The sequence below is a fragment of the Lactuca serriola genome, chromosome 3 (assembly GCF_051521515.1).
Source record: "Lactuca serriola cultivar US96UC23 chromosome 3, Lser_US96UC23_V15, whole genome shotgun sequence".
Classification (NCBI taxonomy): domain Eukaryota; kingdom Viridiplantae; phylum Streptophyta; class Magnoliopsida; order Asterales; family Asteraceae; genus Lactuca; species Lactuca serriola.
Window position 1 is genome coordinate 147,603,198 of NC_136410.1, and position 18,673 is coordinate 147,621,870.

The 18,673-nt window shown below is 33.6% G+C and overlaps 1 protein-coding gene and 1 long non-coding RNA gene across 2 annotated transcripts; one reads left to right on the plus strand and one right to left on the minus strand.

The window, feature by feature from the left end:
• Positions 1-512: 512 nt before the first annotated feature.
• On the minus strand, positions 513-2,937 carry LOC145093247 (7-ethoxycoumarin O-deethylase-like). The gene is made up of 2 exons (XM_079031330.1): positions 1,902-2,937; positions 513-1,229 (listed from the first exon to the last, which is right to left on the minus strand). Exons 1-2 carry the CDS (start codon positions 2,772-2,774, stop codon positions 621-623), a joined length of 1,482 nt encoding a protein of 493 aa, XP_078887456.1. The 5' UTR covers positions 2,775-2,937; the 3' UTR covers positions 513-620.
• Positions 2,678-6,077, plus strand: LOC145093249 (uncharacterized). Its single transcript, XR_013702799.1, has 3 exons — positions 2,678-2,810; positions 5,196-5,272; positions 5,942-6,077. It is a non-coding gene; the product is annotated as an uncharacterized LOC145093249 (long non-coding RNA).
• Positions 6,078-18,673: the final 12,596 nt, after the last annotated feature.

The window sequence follows — 18,673 nt, forward strand, 5'->3', positions numbered from 1 at the left end:
AGCAACTACTGTTGAAAAGGGCTATCCTATCAACAAAAGAAGAGATTCTTTTCCGACATCAAATATTATTTTTGGGATAAACCATATTTATTCTTGAGTTGTGTCGATAACATTATAAGGAGATGTTTATTTAGAAAAGAAGCAAGAGAGATACTACATCATTGTTATGGTGGTCCAACCGGAGGACATTATGGAGCTCAATACACGGCAGAAAATGTATTTGATGTGGTATTTTACTGGCTTGCAATTTTCAAAGACATGACTACATACGTCATTCCTTTAGTTATTGGATTTTATTCAACTAAATGTTAGTTTTCTTGTTTTCTTTTCTCTTTTTTTTTTTTTTTTTTTTTTTTTTTTTTAGTTTATGCCTTTACTATATAAAGAAACAACGACATGTGCCACTTTTTAATTAAATGCATACTAAACAGCTATATATTCATAACACGTAAAATGTGTATCTTTGGTCATTGTAAATTTAGTATATAGTTTCTTATATAATCAAGAAGAAATTAAAATGTAATTGCATTACAAGCCTTATTTATTTGATATGAGAATTATTATGATACAATGGTTCATAAAAACAACAAACACAAGTAAATCATATAACCAGATAGATGTTAATTCATAGGAATCGGAAAAACACAAAGAGGGTTTGCCTTTTGCAAGGTGATTCCAAATTTCTCATTCATGTCTAATTCGATATGTTCCGATCCACTATCAAGCTTCCAATTGAAATTATTGAGTAATGATCCTAACATCACTGGAAGCACACGGCTTGCAAGTGGCATACCAGGACAAATTCTACGTCCAGCACCAAAGGGAACTAGTTCAAAATCATGACCCTGAACATCAAGACTTGAGGTCAAGAACCTTTCTGGCTTGAACTTCAATGAGTCCTCCCATAAGGTAGAGTCCCGTCCTATGGCCCATGCGTTAACTAGAACTTGGGTACCTTTTGGCACAATGTAGTTGTTAAGTTTGACCTCGGTCTGAGTTTTGCGTGGGATCAAGAAGGGGACTGGTGGATGAATACGCAGGGTTTCTTTCAAGATACATCCTAAGTAAGGCAACCTTAATATGTCAGATTCTTCTACCATTTTCCCTTTACCAATAAATTCTTCGAGCTCCTTTTTGGCTTTAGTCATGGTGTATGGATTGCGTAGTATTTCTGTCATTGCCCATTCTAATGAGCTTGAAGTTGTATCAGTGCCAGCGGCAAACAAATCCTATAACATAAATACATAATGACATGTTGATTTTGGAAAAGAGAAAGAAAAATACTAAAACTATTTTTTCTAATAAAAATTATTTGTAAACAATTAAATACTAACATGAAATTTATTGCAATATTGTTGACAAAAGAGTTTAAAATTAGGGTACAAATGTTTAGTAATGGTGATTGATCACAAATTCAAGGTAAAGTTGAGTTACACTATTAGCATACCATTTTGGCGTGTTACTTCACAAAATCACTAAAATGGTTCAAAGTTTGGCGTCCGACTCTAGCAAATTTTGCAGTTCGGTTACAGCAAATTTTGATATCAAAGTATTATTTTTAAGGCCAATTGGAGATACCTTAAAAAACTTTTACCGTATTTAATAATAATAATAATAATAATAATAATAATAATAATAATAATAATAATAATAAACCCTTAGTTACCCAGTGAAACAAATAGAAAAAAAATAATAAAATGATTATAAATATAAAAAGAAAAAAAAAAAACGTTGTAGTGGAAAAAAAAATAATTAGTGTGTGTCATGTTTTTGGGGAAAACCTATACTAGTTTTAGACATGTGTTAACAACCAATTAAACTTATGTAACCTATTGTACTTGTGCATATAGTAGAAAGGAGAAACCAAATCTGAAATACAATAAAAATAAATAAATACTTACCAAAAGCAGGCTCTTGATGTGTGTTGGATTCATCTCATCTGGATTCTCTTCACTGAATTTCAAACACTCATTTAATACATCATCCTGCTTCGATCTGTTCCCCAACCTCTCTTCAATCAATTCCTCGAAAATCTCAAAAGCCTTTCCCATATAACGAGTCAATCTCCTCCTGATCCCTTGTGGATCGATCTTCTTCAACACCGGAAAGAAGTCCACAAGATTTGGCTTCCCGGCCTCCTCCATCATGTTTCCAACCAGCTCCTTAAACTCTTTACCAGAATCCTCATACGGGTCTGTTAAATCCTTGGAGAAAAATGTGTTGGATAGGAGATTCAGTGAGGTTCTGAAAGCAGCTCGACTGATGTTGACTGAATCTCCGGAGTGGCTGGCTTTCCGGCAGTATGCAACCAGTTCTTGCACTTTCAGGCTCCGTAAGTGCTGGTTAGCATCAAGGGAGCTGCTCGAGAAGATGTTGGTGTTCAGAAACTTGCGCAGACTCCGCCACTGGGTGGCGACAGGGAGCCAGACCACGGAGTAAGTGGAATGGTTGTGGGCGGTGAGGGCGTCGGGGATATGGCGGGAGGAGAAAGCAAGGTCTTGCTTTTGGAGGACTTCTTTGGCGGCGTCGGCTGAGGATATGACTAGTACCGAGATACGACCAAGTTTTAAGAACATGATTGGGCCATGTATAGCTGCTAGCTTGGCCAGAGACTGGTGTGGTTGGTCGCCGAGCAAGTGGAGGTTTCCGATGATCGGCAACGGGGTTGGGCCTGGTGGTAGATTCTTGGGTTTGCCGACTCGAAAGATTGAGAGTGTGGCTCGAGTAAGAGCGTAGGTTAAGAACAAACCAAGAGCAATAAGCATGAATTCCATTGATGGTGGCTCGTAGGTTTCGCTGGTTATGCCTAGGTAAGTGAGTGATATGACCACATATATTGTTCTTTATAATTGATAATTGCATTACCATATATTATCATATAAATTAATACATAAATTACTGTATCTTGCTCAAATCGCAATCGGTAATAAATCTTTAGATTTCAGGACCCTGCAATTATTTAAAAGATAAATATACTTTTTGAATAAGCTTAGGTTCTTTATGCCCTTTAAAAAATAAATTATTTTGTAAACACATTTTTGGCAAACTAATAGAAATAGTTAGACAAAATTATTGAAATGGTCCTTGTTATTTTCAAAATATGTAATGGAAACTTTTGGACACGAATGACTTTTATGATCTAAAAACGTTGGTCCAAAGTCTTTATGGCCAACTGTTTTTGGCCATTTAATACAAGTAAAAAGAGATTTTTACATTTTTTTATGCTTTTTGTTTTTTTAATTTTTTTTACTCTATTTTTTTATTATTAAATTTATGTCGCTTTTAAGTTTTTCTCCTTGGGTAAACATTGTTGCAAAAGGCTGATATAATAACAGAGAAGAGAGAAATGATGCTTGAATGAAAGAGAAAGGCATGGAAAGACACCATCTTATCACCTTATGTTTTGTAGATTTAGTCGAATCTTATTGTTTAAAATTATGTTTATCGATTTTTCGATTTATGACGACTGAATTTAGACTGCTAATTGAAAATTAATTTAATATGTGTTCGGCCAAACATTTCAGATGTCGGCAACAAATTATCGAGGGACCCAAAGATATTGTTTTTTCTGTTAAGGCAAAATAAACAAATAAACGTCGACTATTTAATCATCAATTTCACTCACCAAATCATGCATGTAATATACACTTTATAACACCCAATTATGAGATATGTTGATGTAAACCAATGCACAACAGATTTATCCACCCAAACCCATTACTTATTTCAAGTTCAATCATTTTGGTGTATGTGTATATATATAATGGCACATATGGATTAATATAACTTTGTGAAAACAAAATAATCAATGTATAATAATGTTGTGAAAAAAAAAACGAAAAAAAAAAACGACATTTGACCCACGAAAATGAAAATTACAAAAACTTTCATAGGTAACTTGTAGATAAATATCTACGGATTATCTACGGACATTGGATTAATTTTAAGACTATGTACAACCTTAAATCATACTAACAATCACGGTATGTTGGTTTCTTGTCTTATCCTTGCCCTGACCCTTGGTTTCCTGCTTTGATTAAAGAGTTAAGTTCATGGTCTTTAGTTTATCATCCACCCATTAAAAACCACCAACCATTTTTACTTTTCCCCCGTCTTTCCTTCCCTAACCCTAGAAATTCGCCAGCCCACCTGTAATGTTGACCACTCCAAATCTTGTCACCATCTTTACCTCTCCCACACCACACAACCACCACCATAATATGGTTAATGTTGACCAATCCAAATCGTGCCACCATCTTCACCTCTCCCACACTAGACAAGTACCACCATAATATGGTTTAATTCATTGTTTAGGGTAGAGGAACTTTAAGAAGTTATAAGACCTATATCCTTCATCTTTTCCGCTACTTTATACTATCGACATACATATGTACACATACATACACATACATGTATATCCATATATATATATATATATATATATATATATATATATATATATATATATAGAGAGAGAGAGAGAGAGAGAGAGAGAGATAGAGAGAGAGATAGGTTCAAATGTTTTTGACAACTATTGTGTGCCTGTATGCACCAATGAGAATTCAGGAAATAATAAATTATTAAATAAATCATTAAGAGTATTATAGTAATCTTGGCATATTTAAATACGGTAGATACTTAATATATTTATCATCCCTTTAAATATAAGATATCAAAGTCAAACCCAAAAACCCTATGCTTGAAAATTACAATTACCGTCGATCCCTTCACCCATTTTCCATTCTCTCTGGCCGTGGCGCCGCTACCATCATCAACTAAAGGATTCTCCGGCAGCCCCGTCCCATTACAGCACCACCGCCGTATAACCCTCCAACCCCAACATCATCTCTATATGCCCTCTGCTAATTTTAAGGTAAAGCTTTGATTTTATTTTAATCTGTTTAGGGTTTTGTGTTTTATTTGCATAGAATCTCAACGAATTGCAAGTATTTAAACAAGTCGATTGATCTCTTTATCAATTAAGACTTCTAAATTTATGTGAAAGTTCATATGTTTCATTAAACTTACAATTTTATTGGGTTTGACCTTTTTTTTATTAGATTAGGGATTCGGTTATGTATCAACTGAGAATGTTTAGTTTTCTTAATCTTGTTGTGGGTGTTATATACATTTCATCTTGTGTTTATATTAACTGATTCATGTGGCTAATAATAGTACAAAATGAAATTGCTCAGCAACTTTCAGTTAAAAGGAAGCATAGAAAAAGATGTAAGTTCGTATGGTTCCAGCTCTTGTATCAGGGCCTTATAATGTAAGTAACATTCTTTATTCATGTTTTCAAGTTGATGAGTTTCAATTTCTGTTATGTGGATGCTCTCTTTCTTGCAAAATAATGTTTTTAAATCTTATATGAAAACCACGTTTCTATTCCTTTCATATATTGAATAAGTAATACAATACTTTTGAATCTTGTGGTATGCATTCTAAATCAAATATGTTGCTGGAAATTATGTTTATAGGTAGACTATTGCAAGTAAATCAAATATGGTTTTTGGCTTGTTTGATAATAATGCCTAACAAGTGTTTGTTGAAATGCCTGAAAGAGAATCTAAAGAATTTAACCTTGTGGTATGCATTCTGTCAGAATTACTAGCAACACATGTTTTATGTATTTGTTTAAAAAGATAATTAATTTGTTTGTGTATTATTTTGGTTCAATTTGTGATTTTGAATTACAATTTCTATTGTCCCTCGTTATTGTATATTTGAAATCTAAAATTATATTAGCAGTAAATACAATACTTTTGAATGTATTCTATGTATTCTATCAGAATGTATTCTACTAGAATAAAATCTATGTATTCTGCCAGAATGTATTATATGTATTGTCATATTTTATGTATTCTACAAGAATATATTGATAGTTAATTGCAAGTAACATGTTTTTAACCATCATTAGTTTTTGTTATCTTTGTGATAGGAATGGTTGGAAGAAGGTGTTGAAGACCTAATTGGAATAACTTAATAAATCAATAAAGTTTGATCATACTCACAATTTAATAATGTTGTTATTTTTTAAGAATTTATTTATTTTTGTTGATATTTTTTTAGAATATGCATAATTATATTAAAATATATAAGGATTTTAGTTTGTAAGAATATTTATGAATTTGTATTTAAGTTCGGATGTATAAGAATATATTAGAATGTTTGTTATTTTTCAACATCTGATTCAAGAATTTTGTTTTTCTTCAATAATATTCTATTAGAATAAAATTCTGAAAGAGCATCATTCTAACAAAAAATATTTTGCCAAAATAAAATCACTTATGTTTACAAATTACGTTAGAATTAAAATTGTATTAATTAAAAAAATTTAGATTTTTTAAATTAGGAGAATTATTCATCCATAAAAATCCGAAAATTTCCTTTTATAAATGTAGTTAATTGTCCAAAATACATTTTTGCTAAAATTTGTGTGATTATATGGTACATGTTACCCCATTGTAATATCATACACTCTTAAATCAGGTCCATTGATTAGTTATATCCGTTGGTCCAGATCTGTACAGTCTGGCACACAATACTTAATAAAAACAATAAGCTAAGAATATATATATATATATATATATATATATATATATATATATATATATATAATCACATACGTACATGTACAGTTTATATACATTTATGTATATGTGGTATGTATGTTTATGTATACATATAAATATACATGCCAATAAATAATTTATGTAATAATAAAACTACTACTACTAATAATAAAATAAATAATAAATAATAATAATAAAAATATAAGTAATAATAATAAAATAGAAAGAAATGAAAACAGTTCTTACGAAATACTCACACCATCACCACTACTACTACTAATAATAATAATAATAATAATAATAATAATAATAATACTTGAAAATAATCAGTAACAATAATAATAATAAATTTAAAGAAATAATAATAATAAAAATAAAAATATATGTAATAATAATAAAAGAGAGGGAAATGAAAACAGTTCTCTACAAATTATCTATGGAAGTTAAAATAATCTCACGTTCTTTCATTTTTGTAGGTAATCTATAGATAATTTCTTACGAGACACCTAAGGGTTATTAAACCGGAATAAAAAAAATCGCTTTTCTTTAAATTTTCGTCGCTTACTTCTTATGTAATTTCCTACGGAATACCTATGGACTATTAAATTGGAATAAAAATTTTATATTTCGTATATGTAGATAATTACTAACAGATTACCTATAGAAAATATTTTCTTTGTTAATTCGTAGCTATTTTGTAATATAGAAAAAACGTTGTTGTGGTTAATTTATAGCTATTTTGTAGGTAATGACCTACACATTTTTCTCGTAGGTGATTTCTGTAGGTAAATTGCATTGGTCTAGTAGTGTCATGGCTTTCCCAAGGTGTGAAAATTGTCGATCATACAATTCCATGTTGTGCACTCGGGTTAAGTCCATATAATTTTAAGGGTGTGTTTGATTTGCTTTCTAATTAGGTCTAAAGGTTGATAGAATCTAAAAACATTAAATTAGCATGTTTGATAAACCTTCTAAACCCATGGACTCGGACCATGTAAATTAGCTTATTCAGTTCCATATGCAAGCGTAAAGGACTGGGAAAAAATCGATTATGCCCGTTTTTCCCTAAACATCGTCTATACAAAAACGCCCACAGAAATGGAACAAGAAAGTGATTCGCAAGACTAACCTTTGCCTCCACAGCTCTTCCTTCGTCGTCTTCCTCCAACTTATGCAATCTTGGACTCGTCTTCCTTCGAATCATGTGCGACACCTTATTTGTCATTTTTTCTAAACATTTTTTTTGTAGTTGAACGTGATTTTATGTGAAATACTTCAATCTTTCTTTCTCGTTTTTTTTTTCTAAACATAGTTTTGTGCGATTAAACATGATTTTGTGCGAAAAACGTGAGTATTTCTGCTAGGGAAAACTGTAATAAAGTCCCTACATAATGACCTCATAATCGATTTAGTCCTTATATATATTTTTTATTCAATTAAGTCCCAAATACCGGCAATCGTATTCAATTTAACCTTTTGACCCAGTCAGCAGGTCATCCAACTTTCAAAAATTATATTTTTGGCCCATATTTCAAAATTTATTACAAATTTGGTCCAAAATTTACACTTTTGGCCCAAATTTTAATTTCATTTTACAAATTTGGTCAAAATTTTAATTTTTTGCCGAAAGTTTAGAATTCTATTATGAATTCATTCTAACTTTAGTTTTTTTTTACAACTTTTTTTCTCAAAAATTTGTTTCTAATAGTTTTTTCTTTATAAACTCATATTTATACAAAAAAAACATATTTTCACATAAAATCTTATTTTTTCTTTATAAAAACTTTTTTAAAAGTTTTTTTGTATATAAAATATCTAGTTTTAAAAATAGGTTTGGATTATTTGTGTGATATCTCTTAAAAAATCAATTAAGAAACTAAAAGTAACCCTAAATTATAAAAAACAGGTTTGGATTATTTGTTTTTTAATCACATTTATATGAAAGTTTAAACAAGTTACATTATATATGAAAGTTTAAAATATATATAATATAATAATATTATATTTTATTCGTAAGAATTTTTTTAAGAAAAAAGTTAAATTCATAACTTTGATATATTTTTTATAACTTTTTAATAAATATATTATCTAAATAAAACAAATTCATTCATGGCACGTGTCCGATCTAGGTTGTGATTTTTTTATTGCCAATCAATCTTTTCTTACCTGGATTATTTATAATCTTGTATTTCCTTTATTTTTTAATGTCTATTATATGGAATACCGGTTGCAATTTATTATCAATAAACATGTTTTTAGGAGAGTGAGAAATGACCAAAAATACAGTAGCAACATAAATATGTAAAATTATAACTGTAAATAACACAATAGAATACTTTAACTAAAGTTTTAAAGAATTTACACATGAGTTTGGTTAAAAAAATTACTCAAACATCTGAAAAATGCTTGAGTTGAGCTTCACAAGGAATTTTTTTAACCAAACTCATGTGTAATTTCTTCAGAACTTTAGTTAAAGTATTCTATTGTGTTATTGATAGTTATAACATTTTATATGTTTGTGTTGCTATTGTATTTTGGTCATTTTTCACCCCCTTAAAAACATGTTTATCGATAATAAATTGCAACCGGTATTCCATATAACAGACATTAAAAAATAAAGAAAATACAAGATTATAAATAATTCAAGTAAGAAGAGGTTTATTGGCAATAAAAAATCACAACCTAGATCGAACACGTGCCGTGAATGAATATGTTTTATTTCGATAATATATTTATTAAAAACTTATAAAAAAAATATATCGAAGTTATGATTTTAACTTTTTTCTTAAAAAAATTCTTACGAATAAAATAAATTTTATATATATATATATATATATATATATATATATATATATATATATATATAATTAAGTTCAAATGAGAACACTATTTAATGTGAGAACGTGAAAACACTACTTTATGTTACTATTCTACTATGAATTTAATAGGTATAGTATTGTAGTAATTATAATATGAATATATTCAATTTTATATTGCTATTCTACTATAAAATTTATATATATATATATATATATATATATATATATATATATACATATATATATATATATATATATATATATATATATATATATGTAGTAATTTAGTAAATTCTAATGTGAATGTTAAATATATGATTGTTCATATATTCGGTGATGAATAATGTCATAAAGTTGTACATACAAAATTATAATGTGAATATTAATGTGTGATTGTTTGTATATTTGTTGATGAATAATGTCATATCGTTGTATATACAAAATTCATAGTAGAAAAGTAATATAAAGTATTGTTCTCACGTTCTCACATTAAATAGTGTGATCATTTGAACTTAACCCTATATATATATATATATATATATATATATATATATATATATATATATATATATATATATATATATATATATTAAACTTTCGTATATAATGTAACTAGTTTAAACTTTCATATAAATGTGATTAAAGAACAAATAATCCAAACGTGCTATTATAATTTAGAGTTACTTTTAATTTCTTAATTGATTTTTAAGAGATATCACACAAATAATCCAAACCTATTTTTATTACTAGATATTTTATATCCAAAAAACGTTTTAAAAAAAGTTTTTATATAGAAAAAAATAAGATTTTTATGTGAAAATATGTTTTTCTTGTATAAATATGAGTTTATAAAGAAAAAACATATTAGAAACAAATTTTTGAGAAAAAAAGTTGTAAAAAAAAAAACTAAACTTAGGATGAATTCATAATAAAATTCTAAAATTTGGGCAAAAAGGATAAATTTTGGACCAAATTTGTAAAAAAATTTAAAATCTGAGCCAAAAGTATTTTGGACCAAATTGGTAAAGAATTTTGAAATCTGGGCTAAAAATGTAATTTTTGAAAGTTGGATGACCTGTTGACCGGGTCAAAGAGTTAAATTGAATACGATTACCGGTATTTAGGACTTAATTAAAATATATATATATATATATATATATATATATATATATATATATATATATATATAAGGACTAAATCGATTATGAGGCCAATATGTAGGGACTTAATTGCAATTTTCCCTTTCTGTTGAAAACATATTTGCTTATGTGTGTATACTTGTGTATATTAGAAATCAGCTCCACATGAAGACAAATGAATGGTTGAAATCAGCTCCATAAGAAAACTAATGAATGCTTGAAAACAGATGTGTGTATGTATGTATTTATCTTAAAACAGATGTATGCATGTGTGTAGGGATGAAATCAACTCCATGAATCTATTTTAGGTAGTTAAAGCATTCTACCAATTCCAATCACAATGAAACTCCTAGATCTTTTGAGATTTATTGAACAATTAATGGCATGTATGTCTCAGATTATGCTCTTCAATTTGTGATTAGGATGCCAAGGATCACAAACAATATGAGAATAACCATGAAAACTTGCATAACATCCTCGAGGTCGTTTATGATCCCACATTGATGTTACGGTTAACCACACATGCTCCATCAACAACCATAAATTTGAGTATGTGCCATCATTTCATCTTTGTAGTCTCATATTCGTGTCCTAGTTACCCATACAAGCTCTAATAACGACTTGTAATGAAATGATGTGCATTTTCATGAATTCGCATACAATTTCACATTTTCCCTAAAGGAACTATAGTGGGATTTTATCTAAGGTTCTAGTACTTTATACATTATAATTTTAATGTGAATAGTATTATATCAATATCATTCAACTAACGACCCTCAACCACAAAAAGAAGCGGTGGGTAAAAAAGACAGACATTCAACGATCATTTTATATTTCGTTTTCCTTATACCTCTCTTACAGTGTTGCTTCGTGAATAAGGTCTACTATTGATTTGACAAAATTTTAGTTATACATATAGTAATACACTATTATACATATGTATAGGGTGTATTTTAAAACCTTTTATATTACAAGGTTCAAATCATATTAATTCAATTAACCTTTAATTAATTAATATTTAATCCAAATATGATTTATTTAACTAAACCTATAATTAATTAATATAAATCTTATCATATTATCCATTTATCTTATAATGGGATAATTACCTTTTTAAAATCCACCTTATATTCAAATTAGGATTTCCATTTATATAGTTACTAAATTTAGATTTTAGATATTTAAAATAATATTAGCTAACTATATATTATCCTATCTTTTGAATATGGCAAGAAAATCCTGAAATCGGATTTTAGGCCGCTACCATGTCGTGGCAGAGGGTTGCCCACGACGTAGCCAGAACAAATTTTAAATTTTTATTAGTTTTCTGATTTCATCCTTTATTTACTATTAATTGAACAACCTAGGCTTTGATACCACTAATGTGATTTTTAGGTTAAAATAACAATGTACTTGTGGAATTTCATACAAACACTTATGGGTAAACGCAATCTAAAAGGCTTTATAGTTTTTTCAGTATTAATAACAACATACTTTATGAAAAAAAAAAAAAAAACTAAACCCTAATGGTAATCGAAAATCATAGATAACAATACATACCTTTAACATAATAAAATATTTTAATCTCTTAAGATCTTCAATTGTGGAAAGCAAGCACCAAAAGTAAGCACGCCTCTAATGCTTCCCACCCGAAACCCTAGAACACTAGAAAGACAAGACGAGAGAGGAGAAAGAAAAAGCATTTCATTATCCACTTTCTAGGTATGAGAATCCAAGAAAATTAGATGCTCAAGGGTGCTATTTATATTTTTAGTAAGTTGAAGTTAAATCCGGATTTTAATAATTAAATAATAGATTTAATCCTAATTCAAATCATTTCATTATCAACAACCAGGAGACTTTTGAAAACAATAAATATGCTCCAAAGCCATCCATGCCATGGACTCTTCTAGAATTGCATCTTTTGTTCAACTATTAAACAATTATAATTCACTCATTGCACCTTTATTTAACTCCAATTAATCTCGAATTAATTTCAGATTAAATCTGAATAATAATTAACTAATTCCATCTATTTCTAATTAATTTATTATTCATGTAATAAATTAACAAATCATTAATTCACAATTTCTAGTTGATATATTAATCATATAATATATTAACAAATCATTTTATCTCTCTCTTTAAATCATTTCGAGATATTTCTAGCTTTTGAGTGTAACCCAAAAAAAGAGTTTGCTTTTATTCTTGAGACACAAAGGAGTAAACTGGTATCTTAATCAAAACAACATGTTTGTGAGAATATAGGTGATGAATAATGTACATGAAACGCCATCAGGAGTTTCCTTTGCTTCTTCCATGGTGAATTAAAAGTCACCTCCATTCACATTTTATGGCTCCAGTTTCTTTTTTTTGGTTGACCCAAGTGTTTTATTCCCTTTCTTTGGATGCTTTGTTATAGTACCACTTTTCATGACATGAGAGAAACTCAACATCTTGAAGATCTTCACTTTACATTCTTTGGGCTCATGGACAAATCTTCTACATTTGAAAAAAGAAATTAAATTTTATCTACTGTAACATCCGGATTTTCAGGGATATGATTGTGTATGTTAAAATTGAGATTGAAGGAGAGACTCGACGAGTTGAGGGTCCAACTCGCCGAGTCGAGTCGTGTTTCTCCCGTGGTTTAATGAGTGGGCTCGACGAGTCAGGGGAGGGACTCGCCGAGTAGGTGCTGGGTAGAGAAACCCTAACATCCGAGGTTTGGGACCTATTTAATGGCGCTTAAGGTCTCCTATTGCGGCTACCCTTTAGAGGAGAGAACCCTAAACGAGTCCTGAGTGCTTTGGGCAAGAGTGAGAGCCATGTGGAGCTTCTTGGTGGGTGTCTTCCAAGGAAGAGGAAGGTTTCAAGCCAAAGGGGCCAGAGAAGGTTGTAGATCCGCGATTTACAACAAAGGAGCATCGGTTGGAGGTATCAATTAGGACCCCTTTTCTTCCATATTTGAGTAGATCTTTCTTTTGTGGATTAGAGCTTGTATTACCTTCTTGGTAGGGTTTTCAATGCATCAAACCCCTCTTATGAGCTGGTAGCATAGATCTGGACATTGGAGGATCCAGAGAGTCCAAAAGTGAGAAGCCATGGTGGAGCAACCATTGGGCTTTGAAGCTAGGAACCATTAATGGAGTTTTTATGGTTTATAATAAAAAAATACACCATGCATGGACATCAATATTGGACCTTTACGCGACTTTGGGGTAGTAGGATGTTATATCTATGAGTTAGGGCTGCAAATCTGAGCTCAGGTGGCTGAATGAGTAATCCAATGGATCCAACTTGCTGAGTCCCTGGGAGTTGTAACGGGTGTGACCCAGTATCCTTGGCCAGTGTTGACTCATGGAGTTGGGAGTCAACTCGGTGAGCTGAGCGAACCCTAGGATGATCAAGGAGAATTCGAGGGGACTCGACGAGTCATAGGTGTGCACTTGGCGAGTCAGGTTAACATTGAATTTTAACCTAGGTTGACTTCTGTTGACTTCATGAGTGGGCCAGTAAGGGGGCGGGAGGGGCCAAGGAGGGGTAAAATGGTCTTTTACCCATCCTGAAGGTCAAAAGAGGAAAAGTGGAATTAAGGTATAAAAAGTAATAAGATGGATAATGATTGAGATGCTTGTCTAATGTGTTAGGCGGAGGCTAGTCCAACATTTCGAGTGCTTGTCAGTTACCTGCTAACCGAGGTGAATCTTCTCACTATATATTACCTAGAGTGGTATCTATGTGCAGACTGGAGGGTCTTACGTGTTATGTGCTTGCTTGAGATTATGTGCTTTTTGTGATTTACGTATGCTTTGTGATATTAGACCAGACCGGAGGGTACAATGACTTACGAGGCCAGAGGGTCCTCAATCAGACCGGACCAGAGGGTCCAACGAGCTACACCGGACCGGAGGGTCCAACGAGTTACGGGACTGGAGGGTCCCGTTGAGACACATTTACCAGAGGGTCTTACCGAGTTATAGCCTTGAGTGGCTTATGTGGTGTATGTGGTATTTTGGGGAACTCACTAAGCATTTATGCTTACCGTGTTATGTGATATGTGTTTCAGGTACTACCGAGGATCACGGGAAGGCATCAGCATGATTTGTATACACTGGTAGAAGATTACGTTTTTCAGATTCTGGGATATGTTTTATTGTGATAACATCTGATAAACATGAGATTATGAGAATATTGTATGAGTATTATTGTGCTTAAAAAATGAAAATTTGTTTTTGAAATCCGCGTTGTTACAAGTTGGTAAAGAGCCTTGGTTTGAGGGATTCGAATACACCTTCGGACATATCCGGACTCAAACTGAGGATTTGAGAAAAGTTTTCAAAAGAAACGATTTTTCCAAAACGAGTAAAAGATTTAAAGAGAAAGCGGAAAAGAGCAGTGTGTACAATCAGCCAGCGCCCAAACGGTGGTTTCCTAAAATACCCTTACGTTATGTGTAGGAGATATTATGAGATATTATGAGATATTATGCATGCTAGAGTAGGATAGGTATTTATATTTAGGACTAGAGTGGCCTGATTTGTGATGCCTTAGCCTATGAGTTGCTGCTTTCTGTCATGCACTTTCGAGTATGTGCCGAGTGAGAGTATCCAGCAGGAATCCGTCAGAGAGGTATTTGAGTAGAGGAGTAATCTAGGAGAGATACCTATATGATCTTTTATGGAGTCTATTGAGAGAGTAGTTAAATACCCGCGAGGGGTAGAGTTGCAGAGTTTGGTGATATCTTTTGAGTATAAGTAGAGAAAATGGAGTTATCACCTAGAGTGGGTTTTACGTATCTATTTAATGTACAAATGCTGCTTGCTTCGTGCTTTGTGGAATTCCCGATGATAGGAGTCAGCTACCAAGTGAATAGGACGACATTCAGGAGGTAGATGACTGACATCATAAGGGGTTTCTCAACAGCCGATGGCAGAGAAGTGTGAGAACCTAGGAAGAGCCTAGGAAGTGGCCTTAGTCAGACGAGTATGATGACAGAGTAGAGCATTTTGCTGGGAAGCGAGCACGCTTGTTGGGATTGGCGATTGAGAAGGTTGAGCAACTACTTTGGGAATCCAGGATGGTTCGTGTAGAGAGTATATGTAGATGTGGCAGGTAGTATGGGCCCATACTACTGAAGGCAGTGGACCCATACCTGATGCAGGGAGTATTCCAGAGGATCTAAGTAGCAGATCGAGATGTGGTGTCATGGTTCAAGTACCATGATAAGTAGCAGATCGAGAGATGGTGTCATGGTTCGAGTACCGTGATAAGTAACAGATCGAGAGTTAGTGTCATGGTTCGAGTACCATGATAAGTAGCAGATTGAGAGGTGGTGTCATGGTTCAAGTATAATGATAAGTAGCGGATCAAGAGGTGGCGTGATGGTTCGAGTACCATGATTTGTAGCAGGTCGAGAGGTGATATCATGGTTCGAGTACCATGATTTGAGGCAGATTGAGAAGAGAGAACATGGTTCGAGTACCATGAGATTAAGAGGAGATAACATGGTATGGGTACCATGATTCATAGCAGACCGAGAGGTGGCCACATAGTTTGAGTAGCGTGACACGTGGCGATTAGTGCTTCTGGTTTTACCAGTTATTCTGTGGTAATTATCTATACCGAGAACAGATGTGAAAGATATGGGGCCAAAAGGCCATGATGAACGAGTTTTAGTGAAGTATCCCTTGAGAGGGAAATCGAGTTAGCTCCGAGGGATTGTTGGTGAGATGCCAGTTGGAGTCGCAAGACTCAGGGATGAGTAGGGATGGTGCGTTATAGAAGAATACGGTCTGGGCTAGGCAACCCGCCGATATGGGAGATGTTAGTTTCTGTGACCTGAGTGGTGCAAATTCTGTTTCTTGTGGGAGACGTAAGAGGTGTTGAGATTTTGGTTTCTAAGTTTGGGAGTGAGCCCTGTGGGATTGCATTAATAGTGATCTTCAATCAGAGTATATGGCAGTAGGTCTGCCGCGAGGTAAAGATATAGCTTGAATAGGTCGTCAGTGGGGACTAAGATGGTCGAGGACCAAGATACACCCTACTTGAGTATAGTAGGGCATGTGTTAGCTGCAACGTCAGTCGATCAAGAGGAGAATATAAGGGCGGTGGTTCTTATTATCTTTGATGAGTATCGAGAGTGGTAATGTGGGTTTTGTTCTTATCATAAGTGTCATGATGGAGCGTTGGTTGAGGAGTCGAGGATGAGGAGAATGATAGTTCATTATTTCCAGACTAAGAGTCAGGGTTGATACTGGATAGTTGGGAGGTCCGGTGATGGAATGGTGTGAGATTCTGAATGACTAGAGGCAGTCATGATAGGAAGTTTTGAGGATTTCATCTGAGATTCGGGGTATTAGGAGTTGCTTGATCTTTGTCAGGGAGATCATCGAGCGTTGCGTAGCACCTTCCAATAGTAGGTGCAATGTTACTAGTGGAAACAGTCTGTGGGATAGACTGTTGGTGTACCAATTGGTGATGGTTCGAACCTTAAGTGGGGGAGAACCGGGTATTTTATTGAGGAGATCAGAGATTTGTTCAAGAACGGTTAAAGATATGGACATAGAGACCTACGGTGCGGATTCATGAGTCCAGGGTTATTGGTGATCGAGGCTAGGTGCAGAAAGAGATAACGCATGTGGTATGTGTCTGAGAAAGGATGAGTGAATTGGAAGATTCCTTGTGGCCTGTGCTTTCTGGTGTTAACATATATCGAGTTCGAGTGTGATCGTGTTGCTGGATTGCGGATGCAATATATGAGATTTGCAAGTGAAGGTATAGATTGTAATATATACCCTTGGGAGGGCAGCAGTTGATTCTTCAACCAATCTCACAGTCGATATGAGTAGTTCCGTATGAGTAGTGACCAATAGAGGGGGAGTTTCGGGTTGTTGAAAACATGTTCTGAGCCATTGACGATGCCTCGATGTTTCAAATTAGGAGATAGAATACTCGAAGGTTTCAATTGGTGTGAGAGAAAGATCGGTTGAGAGATTCTGAATGAGGAATGCGGTATCCAAGCATGGGGTCTCGAGTATGAGATCAGTGAATTGGGAAAAACATGGGGAGATTATGTGTTGGTAGGTATGATGTCCTTATTTCTAGATTATTCTGAGTTCTGAGTTGAGAGTTGGCAAGTGGTGTAACAAGTATCTATGGTTCGGTGGGAGCACTTCGGATAACTGGTGATTAAATGAGATTATTTAAGAAAGAGGATTTCAATGATAAAAGGAGTTTGTCATGTCAGTTGTCGTCAGGAGTAGTGATGCTTACTTTTGGATGGGTATGTGAGCACCTAGCTATGTTGGCCCATGGAGCATTGGTTAACGGATACAGTCTGTGGCGTCAACTTGAGATTGAGATCATGGGTAGTAAGAGAAAGTGTTGTCAGGTTGCAGGGAGCTGCAACATCAATGAGTTAGCAAAGGGGTGTGGTGATACTACGGGGAGATGTAGCGTTCACAAGTTAGTCAGTGGGAGGTTGTGGTGATGCTGCGGGGAGCCATAGTATTCATTAGTTGGTGAGAGGTTGTTGTGATGCTGCGGGGAGCCGTAGTACTTACTAGTCAATGAGAGGTTGTTGTGATGCTTCGGGGAGCCGTAGTACGCAATAGCTAGCGAGAGGGTGTTGTGATGAGCACTCTCTGGTTAGAGTAAGACGCAGATGAGTTTTAGGCTTGGGTAGCACTAATAATTTAGTTTTTGGGGGCCTGGTGGTCGAACCAGAGGCAAGAATGGGGTATCCATGTTTGTCAGGAATTGTTATACTTGGATTGGAGTTGTGGTTGTCACAAGCCAAGGGAATTGGAGAAGTGGTATATGCACGGGTCGCGGATCATGGGTCATGAGGTGAGTGCTTCATTGGGACGAGTAGTTCCAACTCTAGGTTGGACCAAACTTTCGAGTTTGAGATTGGCTCTGGTGGTGTGTTGGGTAAGCTAGATGAGATTCTGGATTCTGAGGTGGATTCCATGATGGGGGAAATTGTTTATCATCTGATGTCTTAGACCGGTGTAGGTCAGTACTCGGGTACAAGAGGTACCACGAGATGCATGGAACTATGAGCAGTAGACGACAAAGGTCGGGGTTAAGTTGATCTTCAGTTGGGAGTGTAGCATTCACTTGGGGTAAGGCTAAC